At 61.7% G+C, this 20,174-nt stretch overlaps 1 protein-coding gene and 3 long non-coding RNA genes across 6 annotated transcripts; 1 reads left to right on the forward strand and 3 right to left on the reverse strand.

The window, feature by feature from the left end:
• Positions 1-1,292: 1,292 nt before the first annotated feature.
• Positions 1,293-18,220, reverse strand: PSMC4 (proteasome 26S subunit, ATPase 4). Its single transcript, XM_040543471.1, has 9 exons — positions 17,905-18,220; positions 8,933-9,079; positions 6,601-6,710; positions 6,397-6,490; positions 5,397-5,564; positions 3,957-4,033; positions 2,847-3,015; positions 1,950-2,005; positions 1,293-1,477 (listed from the first exon to the last, which is right to left on the reverse strand). Exons 1-9 carry the CDS (start codon positions 18,218-18,220, stop codon positions 1,364-1,366), a joined length of 1,251 nt encoding a protein of 416 aa, XP_040399405.1. The 3' UTR covers positions 1,293-1,363.
• LOC121063136 lies at positions 6,766-8,006 on the forward strand. The gene is made up of 3 exons (XR_005815849.1): positions 6,766-7,513; positions 7,682-7,723; positions 7,808-8,006. It is a non-coding gene; the product is annotated as an uncharacterized LOC121063136 (long non-coding RNA).
• Positions 13,075-15,594, reverse strand: LOC121063135. The gene is made up of 3 exons (XR_005815848.1): positions 15,250-15,594; positions 14,152-14,933; positions 13,075-13,836 (listed from the first exon to the last, which is right to left on the reverse strand). It is a non-coding gene; the product is annotated as an uncharacterized LOC121063135 (long non-coding RNA).
• Positions 15,647-17,154, reverse strand: LOC121063134. Of its 3 annotated transcripts, none has more exons than XR_005815845.1 (3): positions 17,004-17,154; positions 16,300-16,898; positions 15,647-16,154 (listed from the first exon to the last, which is right to left on the reverse strand). It is a non-coding gene; the product is annotated as an uncharacterized LOC121063134 (long non-coding RNA). The 3 variants fall into 3 exon arrangements; XR_005815847.1 differs by having other exon boundaries at positions 16,300-16,443; positions 16,549-17,154; XR_005815846.1 differs by having other exon boundaries at positions 15,647-15,947; positions 16,011-16,154; positions 16,300-17,154.
• Positions 18,221-20,174: the final 1,954 nt, after the last annotated feature.

The following is a 20,174-nucleotide window of genomic DNA, read 5'->3' on the forward strand; positions in this document are numbered from 1 at the left end:
AATGCTCCAAATTCGCCTTAAAACTCCCCAAATACCCTCCTAAGTGTCCCCAAATCCCGCCTAAATTAACCCAAATCCTTCTTAAATGTCCCCAAATCCTCCCTACATCCCCCAAATCCCACCTAAATTAATCCAAATCTCTCTTAAATGCCCCCAAATCCTCCCTAAATCCCACAAATTGCATCTAAATTAACCCAAATCTCTCTTAAATGCCCTCAAATCCTCCCTAAATCCCCCGAATTCCCCCTAAATTAACCCAAATCCTTCTTAAATGCCTCCAAATCCTCCCTAAATCCCCCAATTTCACCCTAAATTAACCCAAATCCTTCTTAAATGTCCCGGAATCCTCACTACACAGCCCCAAATCCTCCCCAAACACGCCAAATTCCCCCTAAATCCCCCCGAATTTCCCCTAAATTTGCCCATTTTGCCCTTAAATCCCCGCGGATCCTCCAAATCCCCCCTTAATGATCCCAAATTCCCCCCAAATTAACCCAAATTCCTCCTAAGCGCCCCCAAATCCCCTATCCCTGAAATCCCATCTCCCCAAATTCCCCTAAATTAGCCCAAATTCCCCCTAAAATCCCCCAATTCCTCCCGAATTCCCCTTAGATCCTTCAAAAATCCTTCAAATTCTACTAATTTCCCTAAATTCTCCCTAAATCTCCCCAAATTCCCCCTCAATCTGCCCAAATTGCCCCTAAATCTCTCAAAGCCCCCCTAAATCCCCCAAACTCACCCCAAATCCCCCAAATCACCCTCCCCTGAAGCCACCGCATGGTCGTGTCCCCACCAATGTCCCCATGGCTGTCCCCAGGGACGTCCCCATGACCCCAAGGCTGCCCCAAAGTCCTCAAGATTGTCCCCAAGGCCCCAAGGTTGTCCCCATAGTCTCAGGGTTGTCCCCAAGACCCCAAGCTTGTCCCCAAGGCTGTCCCCATGGCCCCTGGGTTGTCCCCAAGGCTGTCCCCATGGCCCCAAGATTGTCCCCAAGGCCCTCCCCATGTCCCCAAGGCCGTCCCCATGGTCCCAAGATTGTCCCCATGACCCCAAGGCTGTCCCCAAGTCCCAAAGATTGTCCCCAAGGCCATCCCCATGTCCCCAAGGCTGTCCCCAAGGCCCCAATATTGCCCCCAAGGCTTCCCCCTTGGCCCCAATATTGTCCCCAGGGCTGTCCCCATGTCCCCAAGGCCGTCCCCAAGTCCCAGAATTGTCCCCACCACCACCTCCACCCCGTCCCCGTGTCCCCAAGCAGACGCAGCGCAGGCGGGCGTTGAGGGGAAGGGTCCGGGTGGGGGTGGGGGAGGGGGGTTTATTGAGGGTGGCCGCGTGTCCCCAAGGTTCCCGAGGTCCCCAAGAGGTGTCACTTGTAGAACTCGTGCTCCTGCTCGTCCTTCTTGATGACCGTCTTGTAGGCCTTCTCGAAGTCCTTGGCCAGCACGATGTACCGGTTCTCCCGCACCGCCAGCATGCCGCCCTGGGGACGTCACCGTGTCACCCGTGTCACCTCCGTCACCCGTGTCACCCCCCCCCCCCATTCCGCGTCACCCAGGTCACGTCACCACCCCCCCCCCCTCCACCTCGTGTCACTGTGGTCACGTCGCCCAGCTCCGTGTCACCTTACGGTGGGTAGACCTGGCCTCCGTGTCCCCCAAGGATGGGGGGACAGCCAATTTGTCACCTGTGTCCCCAACTTGTCACCCTTCTGGACGTAGACATGGCCTCCGTGTCACCTCTTTGTCACCCAGCCATGGAGGGACAACGCATTTGTCACCCGTCACCTCCTTGTCACCTTACTGTGGGTAGACCTGGCCTCCGTGTCCCCCAACCATGGAGGGACAACGCATTTGTCACCCGTGTCCCCAACTTGTCACCCTTCTGGAGGTGTCCCCGTGTCCCCACGTCCCCTGTCTCCATGTCCCCATGTCCCCTGTCCCCCTGTCACCCACCTCCTGGCAGATGGAGTTGATGTCGGCCCCCGAAATCTTGTCCGGCCGCGCCACGTCTGGGTGAGGGTGAAGGAAGCCAACGGTCCCCGGTGTCCCCGATGTCCCCAATGTCCCCTCCCTGTCCCTAGAGGGTCCCCGATGTCCCTCTGGGGTCCCCGATGTCCCTTGGTGTCCCCACATGTCCTTCGGTGGCCCCGGTGTCCCACCACGTCCCCATGTCCTTGGTGCCTCCATGTCCCCAGTTGTCCCCACGTCCCCTCATTGTCCCCTTGTCCCAATTGTCCCCATGTCCCCCATTGTCCCCATGTCCCCTACATCCTCCATTGTCCTCACATCCCCTCGTTGTCCCCGTGTCCCCCATCGTCCCCATGTCCCCCACTGTCCCCATAACCCTTCATTGTCCCCGCGTCCTCCATCGTCCTCATTGTCCCCTTCGTCCCCCCATTGTCCCCAGATCCTTTCATCGTCCCCATGTCCCCCATTGTCCCCACATCCCCTCAACCGTTCCCACGTCCCCACGTCCTCCATTGTCCCCGTGTCCTCCATCGTCCCCATGTCCCTTCAACATCTCCACATCCTCCTTTGTCCCCATGTCCCCCATCACCCCCATGTCCCTTTATTGTCCCCATGTTCTCCTTTGTCCTCACATCCCCTTATCGTCCCCGTGTCCTCTGCCATCCCCGTCCCCCACTGTCCCCGTGCCCCCCATCATCCCCGTGTCCCCTTATCGTCCCCACGTCCCTTCAACATCTCCGCATCCTCCGCTGTCCCCATGTCCTCCATCGCCCCCAGGTCCTCCACCATCCCCATGTCCCCTTATCGTCCCCGTGTCCTCCATCGTCCCCGTGTCCCCTTACTGTCCCCACGCCCCCCGATTGTCCCCACGTCCCCGGATACAGTCCTCGAGGTCCACCTCCTCGGACAGGTTCATCTTGCCGGTGATGGTGGAGAAGATGAGGCGCTTCTGGCGCCGGTCGGGCAGCGGGAACTCGATCTTGCGGTCCAGGCGGCCGGGCCGCAGGAGCGCCGGGTCCAGCGTGTCCGCGCGGTTGGTGGCCATGATCACCTGGGCGGACACATCACCCGTGGGACCTCCTAGAACCCACAGGACCTCCTAGAACCCGTGGGACCTTCCAGAACCCATGGGACATCCCTGGCACTTACAGGGTCACCTAGAACCTGTGGGATAACCCTGGTACCTCTAGGATCACCTAGAACCCGTGGGTCCTCCTAGAACCCGTGGGACAATCCTGGGACCTATGGGACAACCTAGAACCTGTACGACCATCTAGAACCCATGGGACACCCCTGACATCTATGGGACCACCTAAAACCTGTGGGACAGCCCTGGCATCTATAGGATCACCTAGAACCTGTGAGATAACCCTGGCACCTATAGGACCGCCTAGAACCTGTAAGACTATCTAGAATCCATGGGACACCACTGATACCTATGGGACAACCTAGAACCCATAGGACCATCTAGAACCCGTAGGACACCCCTGGCACCTACGGGACCTCCTAGAACCCATGGGACAGCCCTGGCACCTATAGGGCCACCTAGAACCTGTGGGACCTCCTAGAACCTGTGGGACACCCCTGGTACCTATGGGACCTTCTAGAACCCACGGGACCACCCAGCACCCATGGGACACCCCCAGAACCCGTGGAACTCCCGTAGGACCACCTAGAACCCACAGGACACCCCCGGCACCCATGGGACCACCTAGAACCCTCGGGACCTCCTAACACCCATGGGACCTCCTAGCACCCGTGGGATGTCTCCAGCACCCGTAGGGCCACCTAGCACCCACGGGACCTGGTGCCAGGGACACCAATAGGGTGCTGGGAACGCCAGGAACCCTCAGGAAGCCAGGGACACCTCTGGGCCTCCTGGGGACACCCCCAGGACATCGGGGACACCCATAGGACATCGGGGACACCCACAGGACTCTGGGGGCACCCACAGGACTCTGGGGGCACCCACGGGACCCCGGGGGCACCCACCTTGACGTTGACGTTCTGGTCGAAGCCGTCCATCTGGTTGAGGAGCTCCAGGAGGATGCGCTGGACCTCGCGGTCGGCTGGGGAGGGGACGGGGGGGCGGGGGTGACACCCAAAGGAGACCCCCCAGCACCCCTCGGAGCCCCGGCATGGGGACACCCCAAGGATTGATTGGGGACACCGAGGGTTGGGTGATCCCACCTTGGGGTCCTCCAAGGGGTCCCTGAACCCCACCGTGGAGCCACCCAAAGGACCAGGGGACACCGCGGGGTCCCTGACCCCAAAATGGGGTCCTCCAAGGGGTCCCTGAACCCCATCCTGGAGCCACCCCGAGGACCGGGGAACCCCAAAGGTTGGGTGATCCCATCATGGGGTCCTCCAAGGACCCATGAACCCCATCCTGGAGCCACCCCAAGGACCAGGAGACACCAAGACGTCCTCCAAGGTACCCCCGAATCCCACCCTGGAGTCACCCCGAGGACCAAGAGACACCAAGGGTTGGGTAACCCAACCATGGTGCCCCCAAACCCCATCCTGGAGGCACCCCAAGGACCAGGAGACACCAAAACGTCCTCCAAGATATCCCCGAACCCCACCCCGGAGCCACCCCAAGGACCAGGGGACCCCAAAGGTTGGGTGATCCCACCTTAGGGTCCTCCAAGGTCCCCCTGAACCCAATCCTGAGAGCCACCCAAAGGACCAGGAGACACCATGGGGTCTTTGAACCCAAAATGGGGTCCTCCAAAGGGTCCCTGAACCCCATCCTGGAGCCACCCCGAGGACCGGGGAACCCCAAAGGTTGGGTGATCCCATCATGGTGTCCTCCAAGGACCCATGAACCCCATCCTGGAGCCACCCCAAGGACCAGGAGACACCAAGACGTCCTCCAAGGTACCCCCGAATCCCACCCTGGAGTCACCCCGAGGACCAAGAGACACCAAGGGTTGGGTAACCCAACCATGGTGCCCCCAAACCCCATCCTGGAGCCACCCCAAGGACCAGGAGACACCAAGACGTCCTCCAAGGTACCCCCGAATCCCACCCTGGAGTCACCCCGAGGACCAAGAGACACCAAGGGTTGGGTAACCCAACCATGGTGCCCCCAAACCCCATCCTGGAGCCACCCCAAGGACCAGGAGACACCAAGACGTCCTCCAAGGTACCCCCGAATCCCACCCTGGAGTCACCCCGAGGACCAAGAGACACCAAGGGTTGGGTGATCCCACCACGGTGCCCCCAAAACCCCATCCTGGAGCCACCCCAAGGACCAGGAGACACCAAGACGTCCTCCGAGGTGCCCATGAACCCCATCCTGGAGCCACCCCAAAGACCAGGAGACACCAAGAGGTCCTCCGAGGTGCCCCCGAACCCCACCCCGGAGCCACCCCGAGGTCTGGGGGTGGGTGGGGTCCATCCAGGGGTCCCCACGCCCCTCCCCCTCACCTCCGGTCTGGGCGTCGAAGCGCTTGGTGGCGATGGCGTCGATCTCGTCGATGAAGATGATGGCGGGCGCGTTCTCCTTGGCCAGGCGGAAGACGTCGCGCACCATGCGGGGCCCCTCGCCCAGGTACTTCTGCACGAACTCCGAGCCCACCACGCGGATGAAGGCGGCTGGGGGCACCCAAAGGTGCTGGCACCCAGGCGGCGGGGTCGCGGGGTCACCCCCCAAAACCTCCCGGGGTGCCGCCAGCACCCTGGGGTGCCACCACCAGCTTCCGGCGTCACCTCGAGCTTTTGGCGTCACCTCAAAAGCCTCTGGGGTCACCAGCAACCCCAAGGACCCCACCGCTACCTCAAGGACCCCATCAGCACCTCAGGGTGCCCACCAGCACCCATGGGTGTCAACGCCACCCCTCGGGTGCCACCACCACGCCGGGGTGCCACCAGCACCCCAAACACCCCGCCAGCACCCCAAGGACCCCACAATCATCTGAGGACCCCCGTTAGCACGCCAAACATCCCACCAGCACCCCAAAGACCCCATTAGCACCCTGGGGTGTCCTCAGCACCCCAAGGACCCAATCATCACCCCAAGGACCCAACCACCACCCATGGGTGCCACCACCACCCCAAGGACCCAATGGACACCCATGGGTGCCACCACAACCCCAAGGACCCAACGACGACCCCAAAGACCCAACCACCACCCCAAGGGCCCAACCATCACCCCAAGGGCCCAACCACCACCCATGGGTGCCACCACAACCCCTGGACCCAACCACGACCCCAAGGACCCAACCATGACCCCAAGGACCCAACCATGACCCCACGGACCTCACCACCACCCATGGGTGCCACCACCACCCCAAGGACCCAACCACCACCCCAAGGACCTCACCACCACCCCAAGGACCCCACCACCACCCCAAGGACCCCACCACCACCCCAGAAACACCCCAGCACCCCCAAAAACACCCCCCCCCAGCACCCACGGGTGCCCCACCTGTGGTGTGATGGGCCACCGCCTTGGCCAACATGGTCTTCCCGCAGCCGGGCGGACCGTACATGAGGACACCCCGCGGGGGGTCAATGCCGATCTAGGAGGGGGGACACGAACCCCATGGGGACGTCACGGGGACCCCAAAGCGTCCCACGGGCGTGTCCCCACCCCCCGTCCCCACCCCAGGGTGCTGCGGGGGGGACCCACCTGCTTGTAGAGCTCGAAGTGGGTGAGGGGGAGCTCGACGGCCTCGCGCACCTCCTGCTTCTGGATGTCCATGCCCCCGATGTCGGCGTACATCACGTCGGGCTTCTGGTCTGGGGACAGGGGAGGTCAGGGGGGGACACCCACGGGGCCACCAGGAAAGGGGGGGGGGGCACCTGGGGGCTTCTCCTGGCCAGGTTGGGGACCTCCAAGGATGGAGGACCACCACCCAACTAGGCCTAGACATTGGCTCTACCGTAGAACATCAAGGAGAAGATCCCTGGTCCACTCTACTCCTCAAAACTGGCCAAACCTCCCCAAAAACCCTTCAAATAAATCCTGGATGATTTAGGATCTTGTCCCAGAAGACCTTGGGTAGACCCAAGGATGGAGACCCACCACCATCCAGGTCTAAATATTGGGTTTATCCTCCTAGGACATCACGGAGAAGACCCCTGGTCCACTCTACTCCTCAAAACTGGTCATACCTCCCCAAAAAAACCTTCAAATGTATCGTGGATGATTTAGGATTTTCTCCCAGAAGACCTTGGGTAGACCCAAGGATGGAGACCCACCAGCCATTTAGATCTAATCATGGTCTCTATCCTCTTGGGATCCCAAGGAGAAGATCCCTGGTCCACTCTACTCCTCAAAACTGGTCAAACCTCCCCAAAAAAACTTCAAATAAATCCTGGATGATTTAGGATCTTGTCCCAGAAGACCTTGGGTAGACCCAAGGATGGAGACCCACCACCCATTTGGGTCTAAACCTTGGCTCTACCCTCCTAAGACGAGGCCAGAAGATCCCTGTTCCACTCTACTCCTCAAAACTGGTCGAACCTCCCCAAAAACTCCTCCCTCCCGTCCCACGGAGGCGGTGGCCCGTCCCAGGGAGGTGGTGGCCCACCCCAGGGAGGTGGTGGCCAACCCCAGGGAGGTGGTGGCCCATCACGCGGAGGCGGTGGCCCACCCCACGGAGGCGGTGGCCCATCCCGCAGAGGTGGTGGCCCACCCCATAGAGGTGATGGCCCACCCCATAGAGGCGGTGGCCCACCCCACGGAGGCGGTGGCCCACCCCATAGAGGTGGTGGCCCATCCCATAGAGGTGGTGGCCCACCCCGCGGAGGTGGTGGCTCACCCCAGAGAGGTGGTGGCCCATCCCAGGGAGGCGGTGGCCCACCCCACGGAGGCGGTGGCCCATCCCGCAGAGGTGGTGGCCCACCCCATAGAGGTGATGGCCCACCCCAGGGAGGCGGTGGCCCACCCCAGGGAGGCGGTGGCCCACCCCACGGAGGCGGTGGCCCATCCCGCAGAGGTGGTGGCCCACCCCATAGAGGTGGTGGCCCACCCCGCGGAGGCGGTGGCTCACCCCACGGAGGCGGTGGCCCACCCCACGGAGGCGGTTGCCCACCCCACGGAGGCGGTTGCCCACCCCACGGAGGCGGTGGCCCATCCCGCAGAGGTGGTGGCCCACCCCATAGAGGTGGTGGCCCACCCCGCGGAGGTGGTGGCTCACCCCACGGAGGCGGTGGCCCACCCCACGGAGGCGGTGGCCCACCCCGCGGAGGCGGTAGCCCACCCCATAGAGGTGATGGCCCACCCCATAGAGGTGATGGCCCACCCCAGGGAGGCGGTGGCCCACCCCAGGGAGGCGGTGGCCCACCCCAGGGAGGCGGTGGCCCATCCCGCAGAGGTGGTGGCCCACCCCGCGGAGGCGGTGGCCCACCCCGCGGAGGCGGTGGCCCACCCCGCGGAGGCGGTGGCCCACCCCATAGAGGTGGTGGCCCACCCCACAGAGGCGGTGGCCCACCCCACGGAGGCGGTGGCCCATCCCGCGGAGGTGGTGGCCCACCCCATGGAGGCGGTGGCCCATCCCGCGGAGGTGGTGGCCCACCCCATGGAGGCGGTGGCCCATCCCATAGAGCTGGTGGCCCACCCCAGAGAGGTGGTGGCCCACCCCACGGAGGCGGTGGCCCACCCCACGGAGGTGATGGCCCACCCCATAGAGGCGGTGGCCCACCCCACGGAGGCGGTGGCCCACCCCATAGAGGTGGTGGCCCACCCCACAGAGGCGGTGGCCCACCCCGCGGAGGCGGTGGCCCACCCCATAGAGGCGGTGGCCCACCCCGCGGAGGCGGTGGCCCACCCCATAGAGGTGGTGGCCCACCCCACGGAGGCGGTGGCCCACCCCACGGAGGTGATGGCCCACCCCATAGAGGTGGTGGCCCACCCCACGGAGGCGGTGGCCCACCCCACGGAGGCGGTGGCCCACCCCACGGAGGCGGTGGCCCACCCCATAGAGGTGGTGGCCCACCCCGCGGAGGCGGTGGCCCACCTGAGGTGAGCATCATGATGCTGCTGTCGGCCTCGGGGGGCAGGACGTCCACCAGGGCGTTGCTGTGCTTGTGCAGGGCCACCGAGGCGTTGGGCTTCAGCAGCTCGCGGTCGATGGTGCTCAGGATGCGCACGTAGTAGTTGGAGCCTGCGGGGACCGGGCCGCGGTGTCCCCAACGGGGTGGCGACCACCGGGGGGGGGGGCACCGGGGCCACCCCGTTGGGTTCCTCGTCTCTACCACGGTCCTACAAGCGTCCCCGTGTCCCTCAGGACCATAGCCCTGATCCTACAAGTGTCCCTCGTGACCCCAACCATGATCCTACACGTGTCCTCATGTTCCTCATGACCATAACCGTGATCCTAAAAGTGTCCCCATATCCTTTCATGACCCCAACCACGACCCTACAAGTGTCCCCGTGTCCCTCATGGCCATAACCACGATCCTACAAGTGTCCCTCGTGACCCCAGCCATGATCCTACAAGTAGCAGTGTCCCCTCATGACCATAACCATGACCCTACAAGCGTCCCCATGTCCCTCATGGCCATAATCATGATCCTACAAGTGTTCCCATATCCCCTCATGACCCCATCCATGATCCTACAACTGTCCCCATGTTCCTCATGACCCCAACCACGACCCTACAAAAGTGTCCCCATGTCCCTCACGACCCCAACGATGATCCTACAAGTGTTCCTCATGACCTCAACCATGATCCTACAAGTGTCCCCATGTCCCTCAGGACCATAATCATGATCCTGCAAGTGTCCCTATGACTCTTCATGACCCCAACCATGACCCCACAAGCGTCCCCGTGTCCCTCACGACCCCAGCCACGGATGCGCACGTAGTAGTTGGAGCCTGCGGGGACCGGGCCGCGGTGTCCCCAACGGGGTGGCGACCACCGGGGGGGGGGCACCGGGGCCACCCCGTTGGGTTCCTCGTCTCTACCACGGTCCTACAAGCGTCCCCGTGTCCCTCAGGACCATAGCCCTGATCCTACAAGTGTCCCTCGTGACCCCAACCATGATCCTACACGTGTCCTCATGTTCCTCATGACCATAACCGTGATCCTAAAAGTGTCCCCATATCCCTTCATGACCCCAACCACGACCCTACAAGTGTCCCCGTGTCCCTCATGGCCGTAACCACGATCCTACAAGTGTCCCTCGTGACCCCAACCATGATCCTACAAGTAGCAGTGTCCCCTCATGACCATAACCATGACCCTACAAGCGTCCCCATGTCCCTCATGGCCATAACCACGACCCTACAAGCGTCCCCATGTCCCTCATGACCCCAACGATGATCCTACAAGTGTCCCCATGTCCCTCAGGACCATAGCCATGATCCCACAAGTGTCCCTCATGACTCCAACCATGATCCTACACGTGTCCTCATGTCCCTCATGGCCATAACCACGATCCTACAAGTGTCCCTCGTGACCCCAACCATGACCCTACAAGCGTCCCCATGTCCCTCATGACCCCAACGATGATCCTACAAGTGTCCCCGTGTCCCTCATGACCATAACCATGATCCCACAAGTGTCCCTCATGACCCCAACCATGACCCTACAAGTGTCCCCGTGTCCCTCATGACCATAACCACAATCCTACAAGTGTCCCTCGTGACCCCAACCATGACCCTACAAGTAGCAGTGTCCCCTCATGACCATAACCATGACCCTACAAGCGTCCCCATGTCCCTCATGGCCATAACCATGACCCTACAAGTGTTCCCATATCCCCTCATGACCCCATCCATGATCCTACAACTGTCCCCATGTTCCTCATGACCCCAGCCATGACCCTACAACTGTCCCCATGTTCCTCATGACCCCAACCACGACCCTACAAAAGTGTCCCCATGTCCCTCACGACCCCAACGATGATCCTACAAGTGTTCCTCATGACCTCAACCATGATCCTACAAGTGTCCCCATGTCCCTCAGGACCATAATCATGATCCTGCAAGTGTCCCTATGACTCTTCATGACCCCAACCATGACCCCACAAGCGTCCCCGTGTCCCTCACGACCCCAGCCACGGATGCGCACGTAGTAGTTGGAGCCTGCGGGGACCGGGCCGCGGTGTCCCCAACGGGGTGGCGACCACCGGGGGGGGGCACCGGGGCCACCCCGTTGGGTTCCTCGTCTCTACCACGGTCCTACAAGCGTCCCCGTGTCCCTCAGGACCATAGCCCTGATCCTACAAGCGTCCCTCGTGACCCCAACCATGATCCTACACGTGTCCTCATGTTCCTCATGACCATAACCGTGATCCTAAAAGTGTCCCCATATCCCTTCATGACCCCAACCACGACCCTACAAGTGTCCCCGTGTCCCTCATGGCCATAACCACGATCCTACAAGTGTCCCTCGTGACCCCAACCATGATCCTACAAGTAGCAGTGTCCCCTCATGACCATAACCATGACCCTACAAGCGTCCCCATGTCCCTCATGACCCCAACGATGATCCTACAAGTGTCCCCATGTCCCTCAGGACCATAGCCATGATCCCACAAGTGTCCCTCATGACTCCAACCATGATCCTACACGTGTCCTCATGTCCCTCATGGCCATAACCACGATCCTACAAGTGTCCCTCGTGACCCCAACCATGACCCTACAAGCGTCCCCATGTCCCTCATGACCCCAACGATGATCCTACAAGTGTCCCCGTGTCCCTCATGACCATAACCACAATCCTACAAGTGTCCCTCGTGACCCCAACCATGATCCTACAAGTAGCAGTGTCCCCTCATGACCATAACCATGACCCTACAAGCGTCCCCATGTCCCTCATGGCCATAACCATGACCCTACAAGTGTTCCCATATCCCCTCATGACCCCATCCATGATCCTACAGCTGTCCCCATGTTCCTCATGACCCCAGCCATGACCCTACAACTGTCCCCATGTTCCTCATGACCCCAACCACGACCCTACAAAAGTGTCCCCATGTCCCTCACGACCCCAACGATGATCCTACAAGTGTTCCTCATGACCTCAACCATGATCCTACAAGTGTCCCCATGTCCCTCAGGACCATAATCATGATCCTGCAAGTGTCCCTATGACTCTTCATGACCCCAACCATGACCCCACAAGCGTCCCCGTGTCCCTCACGACCCCAGCCACGGATGCGCACGTAGTAGTTGGAGCCTGCGGGGACCGGGCCGCGGTGTCCCCAACGGGGTGGCGACCACCGGGGGGGGGGGGCACCGGGGCCACCCCGTTGGGTTCCTCGTCTCTACCACGGTCCTACAAGCGTCCCCGTGTCCCTCAGGACCATAGCCCTGATCCTACAAGTGTCCCTCGTGACCCCAACCATGATCCTACACGTGTCCTCATGTTCCTCATGACCATAACCGTGATCCTAAAAGTGTCCCCATATCCCTTCATGACCCCAACCACGACCCTACAAGTGTCCCCGTGTCCCTCATGACCATAACCACGATCCTACAAGTGTCCCTCGTGACCCCAACCATGATCCTACAAGTAGCAGTGTCCCCTCATGACCATAACCACGACCCTACAAGCGTCCCCATGTCCCTCATGACCCCAACGATGATCCTACAAGTGTCCCCATGTCCCTCAGGACCATAGCCATGATCCTACAAGTGTCCCTCGTGACCCCAACCATGATCCTACAAGTAGCAGTGTCCCCTCATGGCCATAACCATGACCCTAAAAGCGTCCCCATGTCCCTCATGGCCATAATCATGATCCTACAAGTGTTCCCATATCCCCTCATGACCCCATCCATGATCCTACAACTGTCCCCATGTTCCTCATGACCCCAGCCATGACCCTACAAAAGTGTCCCCATGTCCCTCACGACCCCAACGATGATCCTACAAGTGTTCCTCATGACCTCAACCATGATCCTACAAGTGTCCCCATGTCCCTCAGGACCATAATCATGATCCTGCAAGTGTCCCTATGACTCTTCATGACCCCAACCATGACCCCACAAGCGTCCCCGTGTCCCTCACGACCCCAGCCACGGATGCGCACGTAGTAGTTGGAGCCTGCGGGGACCGGGCCGCGGTGTCCCCAACGGGGTGGCGACCACCGGGGGGGGGGGCACCGGGGCCACCCCGTTGGGTTCCTCGTCTCTACCACGGTCCTACAAGCGTCCCCGTGTCCCTCAGGACCATAGCCCTGATCCTACAAGTGTCCCTCGTGACCCCAACCATGATCCTACACGTGTCCTCATGTTCCTCATGACCATAACCGTGATCCTAAAAGTGTCCCCATATCCCTTCATGACCCCAACCACGACCCTACAAGTGTCCCCGTGTCCCTCATGGCCGTAACCACGATCCTACAAGTGTCCCTCGTGACCCCAACCATGATCCTACAAGTAGCAGTGTCCCCTCATGACCATAACCATGACCCTACAAGCGTCCCCATGTCCCTCATGGCCATAACCACGACCCTACAAGCGTCCCCATGTCCCTCATGACCCCAACGATGATCCTACAAGTGTCCCCATGTCCCTCAGGACCATAGCCATGATCCCACAAGTGTCCCTCATGACTCCAACCATGATCCTACACGTGTCCTCATGTCCCTCATGGCCATAACCACGATCCTACAAGTGTCCCTCGTGACCCCAACCATGACCCTACAAGTAGCAGTGTCCCCTCATGACCATAACCATGACCCTACAAGCGTCCCCATGTCCCTCATGGCCATAACCATGACCCTACAAGTGTTCCCATATCCCCTCATGACCCCATCCATGATCCTACAACTGTCCCCATGTTCCTCATGACCCCAGCCATGACCCTACAACTGTCCCCATGTTCCTCATGACCCCAACCACGACCCTACAAAAGTGTCCCCATGTCCCTCACGACCCCAACGATGATCCTACAAGTGTTCCTCATGACCTCAACCATGATCCTACAAGTGTCCCCATGTCCCTCAGGACCATAATCATGATCCTGCAAGTGTCCCTATGACTCTTCATGACCCCAACCATGACCCCACAAGCGTCCCCGTGTCCCTCACGACCCCAGCCACGGATGCGCACGTAGTAGTTGGAGCCTGCGGGGACCGGGCCGCGGTGTCCCCAACGGGGTGGCGACCACCGGGGGGGGGGCACCGGGGCCACCCCGTTGGGTTCCTCGTCTCTACCACGGTCCTACAAGCGTCCCCGTGTCCCTCAGGACCATAGCCCTGATCCTACAAGCGTCCCTCGTGACCCCAACCATGATCCTACACGTGTCCTCATGTTCCTCATGACCATAACCGTGATCCTAAAAGTGTCCCCATATCCCTTCATGACCCCAACCACGACCCTACAAGTGTCCCCGTGTCCCTCATGGCCATAACCACGATCCTACAAGTGTCCCTCGTGACCCCAACCATGATCCTACAAGTAGCAGTGTCCCCTCATGACCATAACCATGACCCTACAAGCGTCCCCATGTCCCTCATGACCCCAACGATGATCCTACAAGTGTCCCCATGTCCCTCAGGACCATAGCCATGATCCCACAAGTGTCCCTCATGACTCCAACCATGATCCTACACGTGTCCTCATGTCCCTCATGGCCATAACCACGATCCTACAAGTGTCCCTCGTGACCCCAACCATGACCCTACAAGCGTCCCCATGTCCCTCATGACCCCAACGATGATCCTACAAGTGTCCCCGTGTCCCTCATGACCATAACCACAATCCTACAAGTGTCCCTCGTGACCCCAACCATGATCCTACAAGTAGCAGTGTCCCCTCATGACCATAACCATGACCCTACAAGCGTCCCCATGTCCCTCATGGCCATAACCATGACCCTACAAGTGTTCCCATATCCCCTCATGACCCCATCCATGATCCTACAGCTGTCCCCATGTTCCTCATGACCCCAGCCATGACCCTACAACTGTCCCCATGTTCCTCATGACCCCAACCACGACCCTACAAAAGTGTCCCCATGTCCCTCACGACCCCAACGATGATCCTACAAGTGTTCCTCATGACCTCAACCATGATCCTACAAGTGTCCCCATGTCCCTCAGGACCATAATCATGATCCTGCAAGTGTCCCTATGACTCTTCATGACCCCAACCATGACCCCACAAGCGTCCCCGTGTCCCTCACGACCCCAGCCACGGATGCGCACGTAGTAGTTGGAGCCTGCGGGGACCGGGCCGCGGTGTCCCCAACGGGGTGGCGACCACCGGGGGGGGGGGCACCGGGGCCACCCCGTTGGGTTCCTCGTCTCTACCACGGTCCTACAAGCGTCCCCGTGTCCCTCAGGACCATAGCCCTGATCCTACAAGCGTCCCTCGTGACCCCAACCATGATCCTACACGTGTCCTCATGTTCCTCATGACCATAACCGTGATCCTAAAAGTGTCCCCATATCCCTTCATGACCCCAACCACGACCCTACAAGTGTCCCCGTGTCCCTCATGACCATAACCACGATCCTACAAGTGTCCCTCGTGACCCCAACCATGATCCTACAAGTAGCAGTGTCCCCTCATGACCATAACCATGACCCTACAAGCGTCCCCATGTCCCTCATGACCCCAACGATGATCCTACAAGTGTCCCCATGTCCCTCAGGACCATAGCCATGATCCCACAAGTGTCCCTCATGACTCCAACCATGATCCTACACGTGTTCTCATGTTCCTCATGGCCATAACCACGATCCTACAAGTGTCCCTCGTGACCCCAACCATGACCCTACAAGTAGCATTGTCCCCTATTGGCCATAACCATGACCCTACAAGCGTCCCCATGTCCCTCATGACCCCACCCATGCCCCTACAAGTATCCCCGTGTCCCTCATGACCCCACCCATGATCCTACAAGCGTCCCCGCGTCCCTCACGACCATACCCGTGATCCTACAAGTGTCCCCATGTCCCTCACGACCCCACCCACGACCCTACAAGTACCCCCACGACCCTTCACGACCCCAACCGTGACCCTACAACTGTCCCCACGCCCCTCACGACCCCACCCATGATCCTACAAGTATCCCTATGTCCCTTCATGACCCCACCCATGCCCCTACAAGCGTCCCCACGCCCCTCACGACCATACCCAAGATCCTACAAGTGTCCCCATGTCCCTCACGACCCCACCCACGACCCTACAAGTACCCCCACAACCCTTCACGACCCCAACCGTGACCCTACAACTGTCCCCACGTCCCTCACGACCCCACCCATGATCCTACAAGTATCCCTATGTCCCTTCATGACCCCACCCATAATCCTACAAGCGTCCCCGCGTCCCTCACGACCATACCCGTGATCCTACAAGTGTCCCCATGTCCCTCACGACCCCACCCATGATCCTACAAGTATCCCCGTATCCCTCATGACCATACCCATGATCCTACAAGCGTCCCCACGTCCCTCACGACCCCACCCACGACCCTACAAGTACCCCCACGACCCTTCACGACCCCAACCGTGACCCTACAAGTATCCCCGTGTCTCTCATGACCCCACCCATGATCCTACAAGTATCCCTATGTCCCTTCATGACCCCACCCATGCCCCTACAAGCGTCCCCATGTCCCTCACGACCGCACCCATGATCCTACAAGTATCCCCGTGTCCCTTCATGACCCCACCCATGATCCTACAAGCGTCCCCACGTCCCTCACGACCCCACCCACGACCCTACAAGTACCCCCACGACCCTTCACGACCCCAACCGTGACCCTACAACTGTCCCCACGTCCCTCACGACCCCACCCATGATCCTACAAGTATCCCCGTGTCCCTCATGACCCCACCCATGATCCTACAAGCGTCCCCATGCCCCTCACGACCATACCCGTGATCCTACAAGTGTCCCCATGTCCCTCACAACCCCACCCACGACCCTACAAGTACCCCCACGACCCTTCACGACCCCAACCGTGACCCTACAACTGTCCCCACGCCCCTCATGACCCCACCCATGATCCTACAAGTATCCCTATGTCCCTTCATGACCCCACCCATGATCCTACAAGTATCCCCGTGTCTCTCATGACCCCACCCATGATCCTACAAGTATCCCTATGTCCCTTCATGACCCCACCCATGCCCCTACAAGCGTCCCCACGTCCCTCACGACCGCACCCATGATCCTACAAGTATCCCCGTGTCCCTTCATGACCCCACCCATGATCCTACAAGCGTCCCCACGTCCCTCACGACCCCACCCACGACCCTACAAGTACCCCCACGACCCTTCACGACCCCAACCGTGACCCTACAAGTATCCCCGTGTCTCTCATGACCCCACCCATGATCCTACAAGTATCCCTATGTCCCTTCATGACCCCACCCATGCCCCTACAAGTGTCCCCACGTCCCTCACGACCGCACCCATGATCCTACAAGTATCCCCGTGTCCCTTCATGACCCCACCCATGATCCTACAAGCGTCCCCACGTCCCTCACGACCCCACCCACGACCCTACAAGTACCCCCATGACCCTTCACGACCCCAACCGTGACCCTACAACTGTCCCCACATCCCTCACGACCCCACCCATGATCCTACAAGTATCCCTATGTCCCTTCATGACCCCACCCATGCCCCTACAAGCGTCCCCACGTCCCTCATGACCCCACCCATGATCCTACAAGTACCCCCGTGTCCCTCATGACCCCACCCATGATCCTACAAGTATTCCTATGTCCCTTCACGACCCCAACCGTGACCCTACAACTGTCCCCACGTCCCTCACGACCCCACCCACGACCCTACAAGTACCCCCACGACCCTTCACGACCCCAACCGTGACCCTACAACTGTCCCCACGTCCCTCACGACCCCACCCATGATCCTACAAGTATCCCTATGTCCCTTCACGACCCCACCCACGACCCTACAAGTACCCCCGTGTCCCTTCACGACCCCACCCACCGCCCCACAAGCGTCCCCCTCACCCCATAACCCCCACCCCCCACCCCCCCACTCCCCCGCTCCCCACCCGTGGTGGAGCCGACGATGGCGGTGTTCTGGTCGACGGCCTCGAGGAACTGCCCGATGACCAGGGGGATGCTCTGGATGCGCTTCACCTCCTCCTGCGCGTGCAGGAACTCCTTCTTCAGGTTCTTCTGCTCGTCCTTGATGTACTCCTCCTGCACCTCCAGGAACTCCAGCTCCTGCTGCAGCTTCTGTGGCGGGGCGGGGGGACGGGGGACGCGCGTGGGTCCCCAGAGGGGCCACCGCGGGTCCCCGAGGGGCCCAAGCGTCCCCAAGAGGCGCCACGTGTCCCCCAGGTGCCCAAGCCCCCGAGGGGTCATCCCGTATCCCTCACGTGTCCCCAAGGGGCCACCACGGGTCCCCATGGGCCACCCATGTCCCTGAGGGCCCCACGTGTCCCCAAGGGGCCACCCCACGTCCCCGAGGGCCCCACGTGTCCCCAAGGGGCCACCCCACGTCCCCCACGTGTCCCCGAGGGGCCACCGCGGGTCCCCGAGGAGCCCAAGCGTCCCCAAGAGGCCCCACGTGTCCCCCAGGTGCCCAAGCCCCTGAGGGGTCATCCCGTGTCCCCAAGGTGCCCCACGTGTCCCCAAGGTGCCCCACGTGTCCCCAAAGGGCCACTGCAGGTCCCCAAAGGTCCCAAGCGTCCCCAAGAGGCGCCACGTGTCCCCACGGTGCCCAAGTCCCCGAGGGGTCATCCCGTATCCCCAAGGTGCCCCACGTGTCCCCAAGGGGCCACCCGTGTCCCTGAGGGCCCCACGTGTCCCCAAGGGGCCACCCCACGTCCCCCACGTGTCCCCGAGGGGCCACCGCGGGTCCCCGAGGGGCCCAAGCGTCCCCAAGAGGCGCCACGTGTCCCCCAGGTGCCCAAGCCCCCGAGGGGTCATCCCGTATCCCCAGGGTGCCCCACGTGTCCCCAAGGGGCCACCACGGGTCCCCATGGGCCACCCATGTCCCTGAGGGCCCCACGTGTCCCCAAGGGGCCACCCCACGTCCCCCACGTGTCTCCGAGGGGCCACGGTGGGTCCCCGAAGGTCCCAAGCGTCCCCAAGAGGCCCCACGTGTCCCCCAGGTGCCCAAGCCCCCGAGGGGTCATCCCGTGTCCCCAAGGTGCCCCACGTGTCCCCAAGGTGCCCCACGGGTCCCCAAGGGGCCACCCCACGTCCCCGAGGGCCCCACGTGTCCCCAAGGGGCCACCCCACGTCCCCCACGTGTCCCCGAGGGGCCACCGCGGGTCCCCGAGGAGCCCAAGCGTCCCCAAGAGGCCCCACGTGTCCCCCAGGTGCCCAAGCCCCTGAGGGGTCATCCCGTGTCCCCAAGGTGCCCCACGTGTCCCCAAGGTGCCCCACGTGTCCCCAAAGGGCCACTGCAGGTCCCCAAAGGTCCCAAGCGTCCCCAAGAGGCGCCACGTGTCCCCACGGTGCCCAAGTCCCCGAGGGGTCATCCCGTATCCCCAAGGTGCCCCACGTGTCCCCAAGGGGCCACCCGTGTCCCTGAGGGCCCCACGTGTCCCCAAGGGGCCACCCCACGTCCCCCACGTGTCCCCGAGGGGCCACCGCGGGTCCCCGAGGGGCCCAAGCGTCCCCAAGAGGCCCCACGTGTCCCCCAGGTGCCCAAGCCCCCGAGGGGTCATCCCGTGTCCCCAAGGTGCCCCACGTGTCCCCAAGGTGCCCCACGGGTCCCCATGGGCCACCCGTGTCCCTGAGGGCCCCACGTGTCCCCAAGGGGCCACCCCACGTCCCCCACGTGTCCCCGAGGGGCCACCGCGGGTCCCCGAGGGGCCCAAGCGTCCCCAAGAGGCCCCACGTGTCCCCCAGGTGCCCAAGCCCCTGAGGGGTCATCCCGTGTCCCCAAGGTGCCCCACGTGTCCCCAAGGTGCCCCACGTGTCCCCAAAGGGCCACTGCAGGTCCCCAAAGGTCCCAAGCGTCCCCAAGAGGCGCCACGTGTCCCCACGGTGCCCAAGTCCCCGAGGGGTCATCCCGTATCCCCAAGGTGCCCCACGTGTCCCCAAGGGGCCACCCGTGTCCCTGAGGGCCCCACGTGTCCCCAAGGGGCCACCCCACGTCCCCCACGTGTCCCCGAGGGGCCACGGTGGGTCCCCGAAGGTCCCAAGCGTCCCCAAGAGGCCCCACGTGTCCCCCAGGTGCCCAAGCCCCCGAGGGGTCATCCCGTATCCCCAAGGGGCCCCACGGGTCCCCAAGGGGCCACCCCACGTCCCCCACGTGTCCCCAAGGGGCCACCACATGTCCCCAAGAGGTCCCACATGTCCCCAG

Source organism: Cygnus olor, unplaced genomic scaffold (genome assembly GCF_009769625.2).
Source record: "Cygnus olor isolate bCygOlo1 unplaced genomic scaffold, bCygOlo1.pri.v2 S92, whole genome shotgun sequence".
Taxonomy (NCBI): domain Eukaryota; kingdom Metazoa; phylum Chordata; class Aves; order Anseriformes; family Anatidae; genus Cygnus; species Cygnus olor.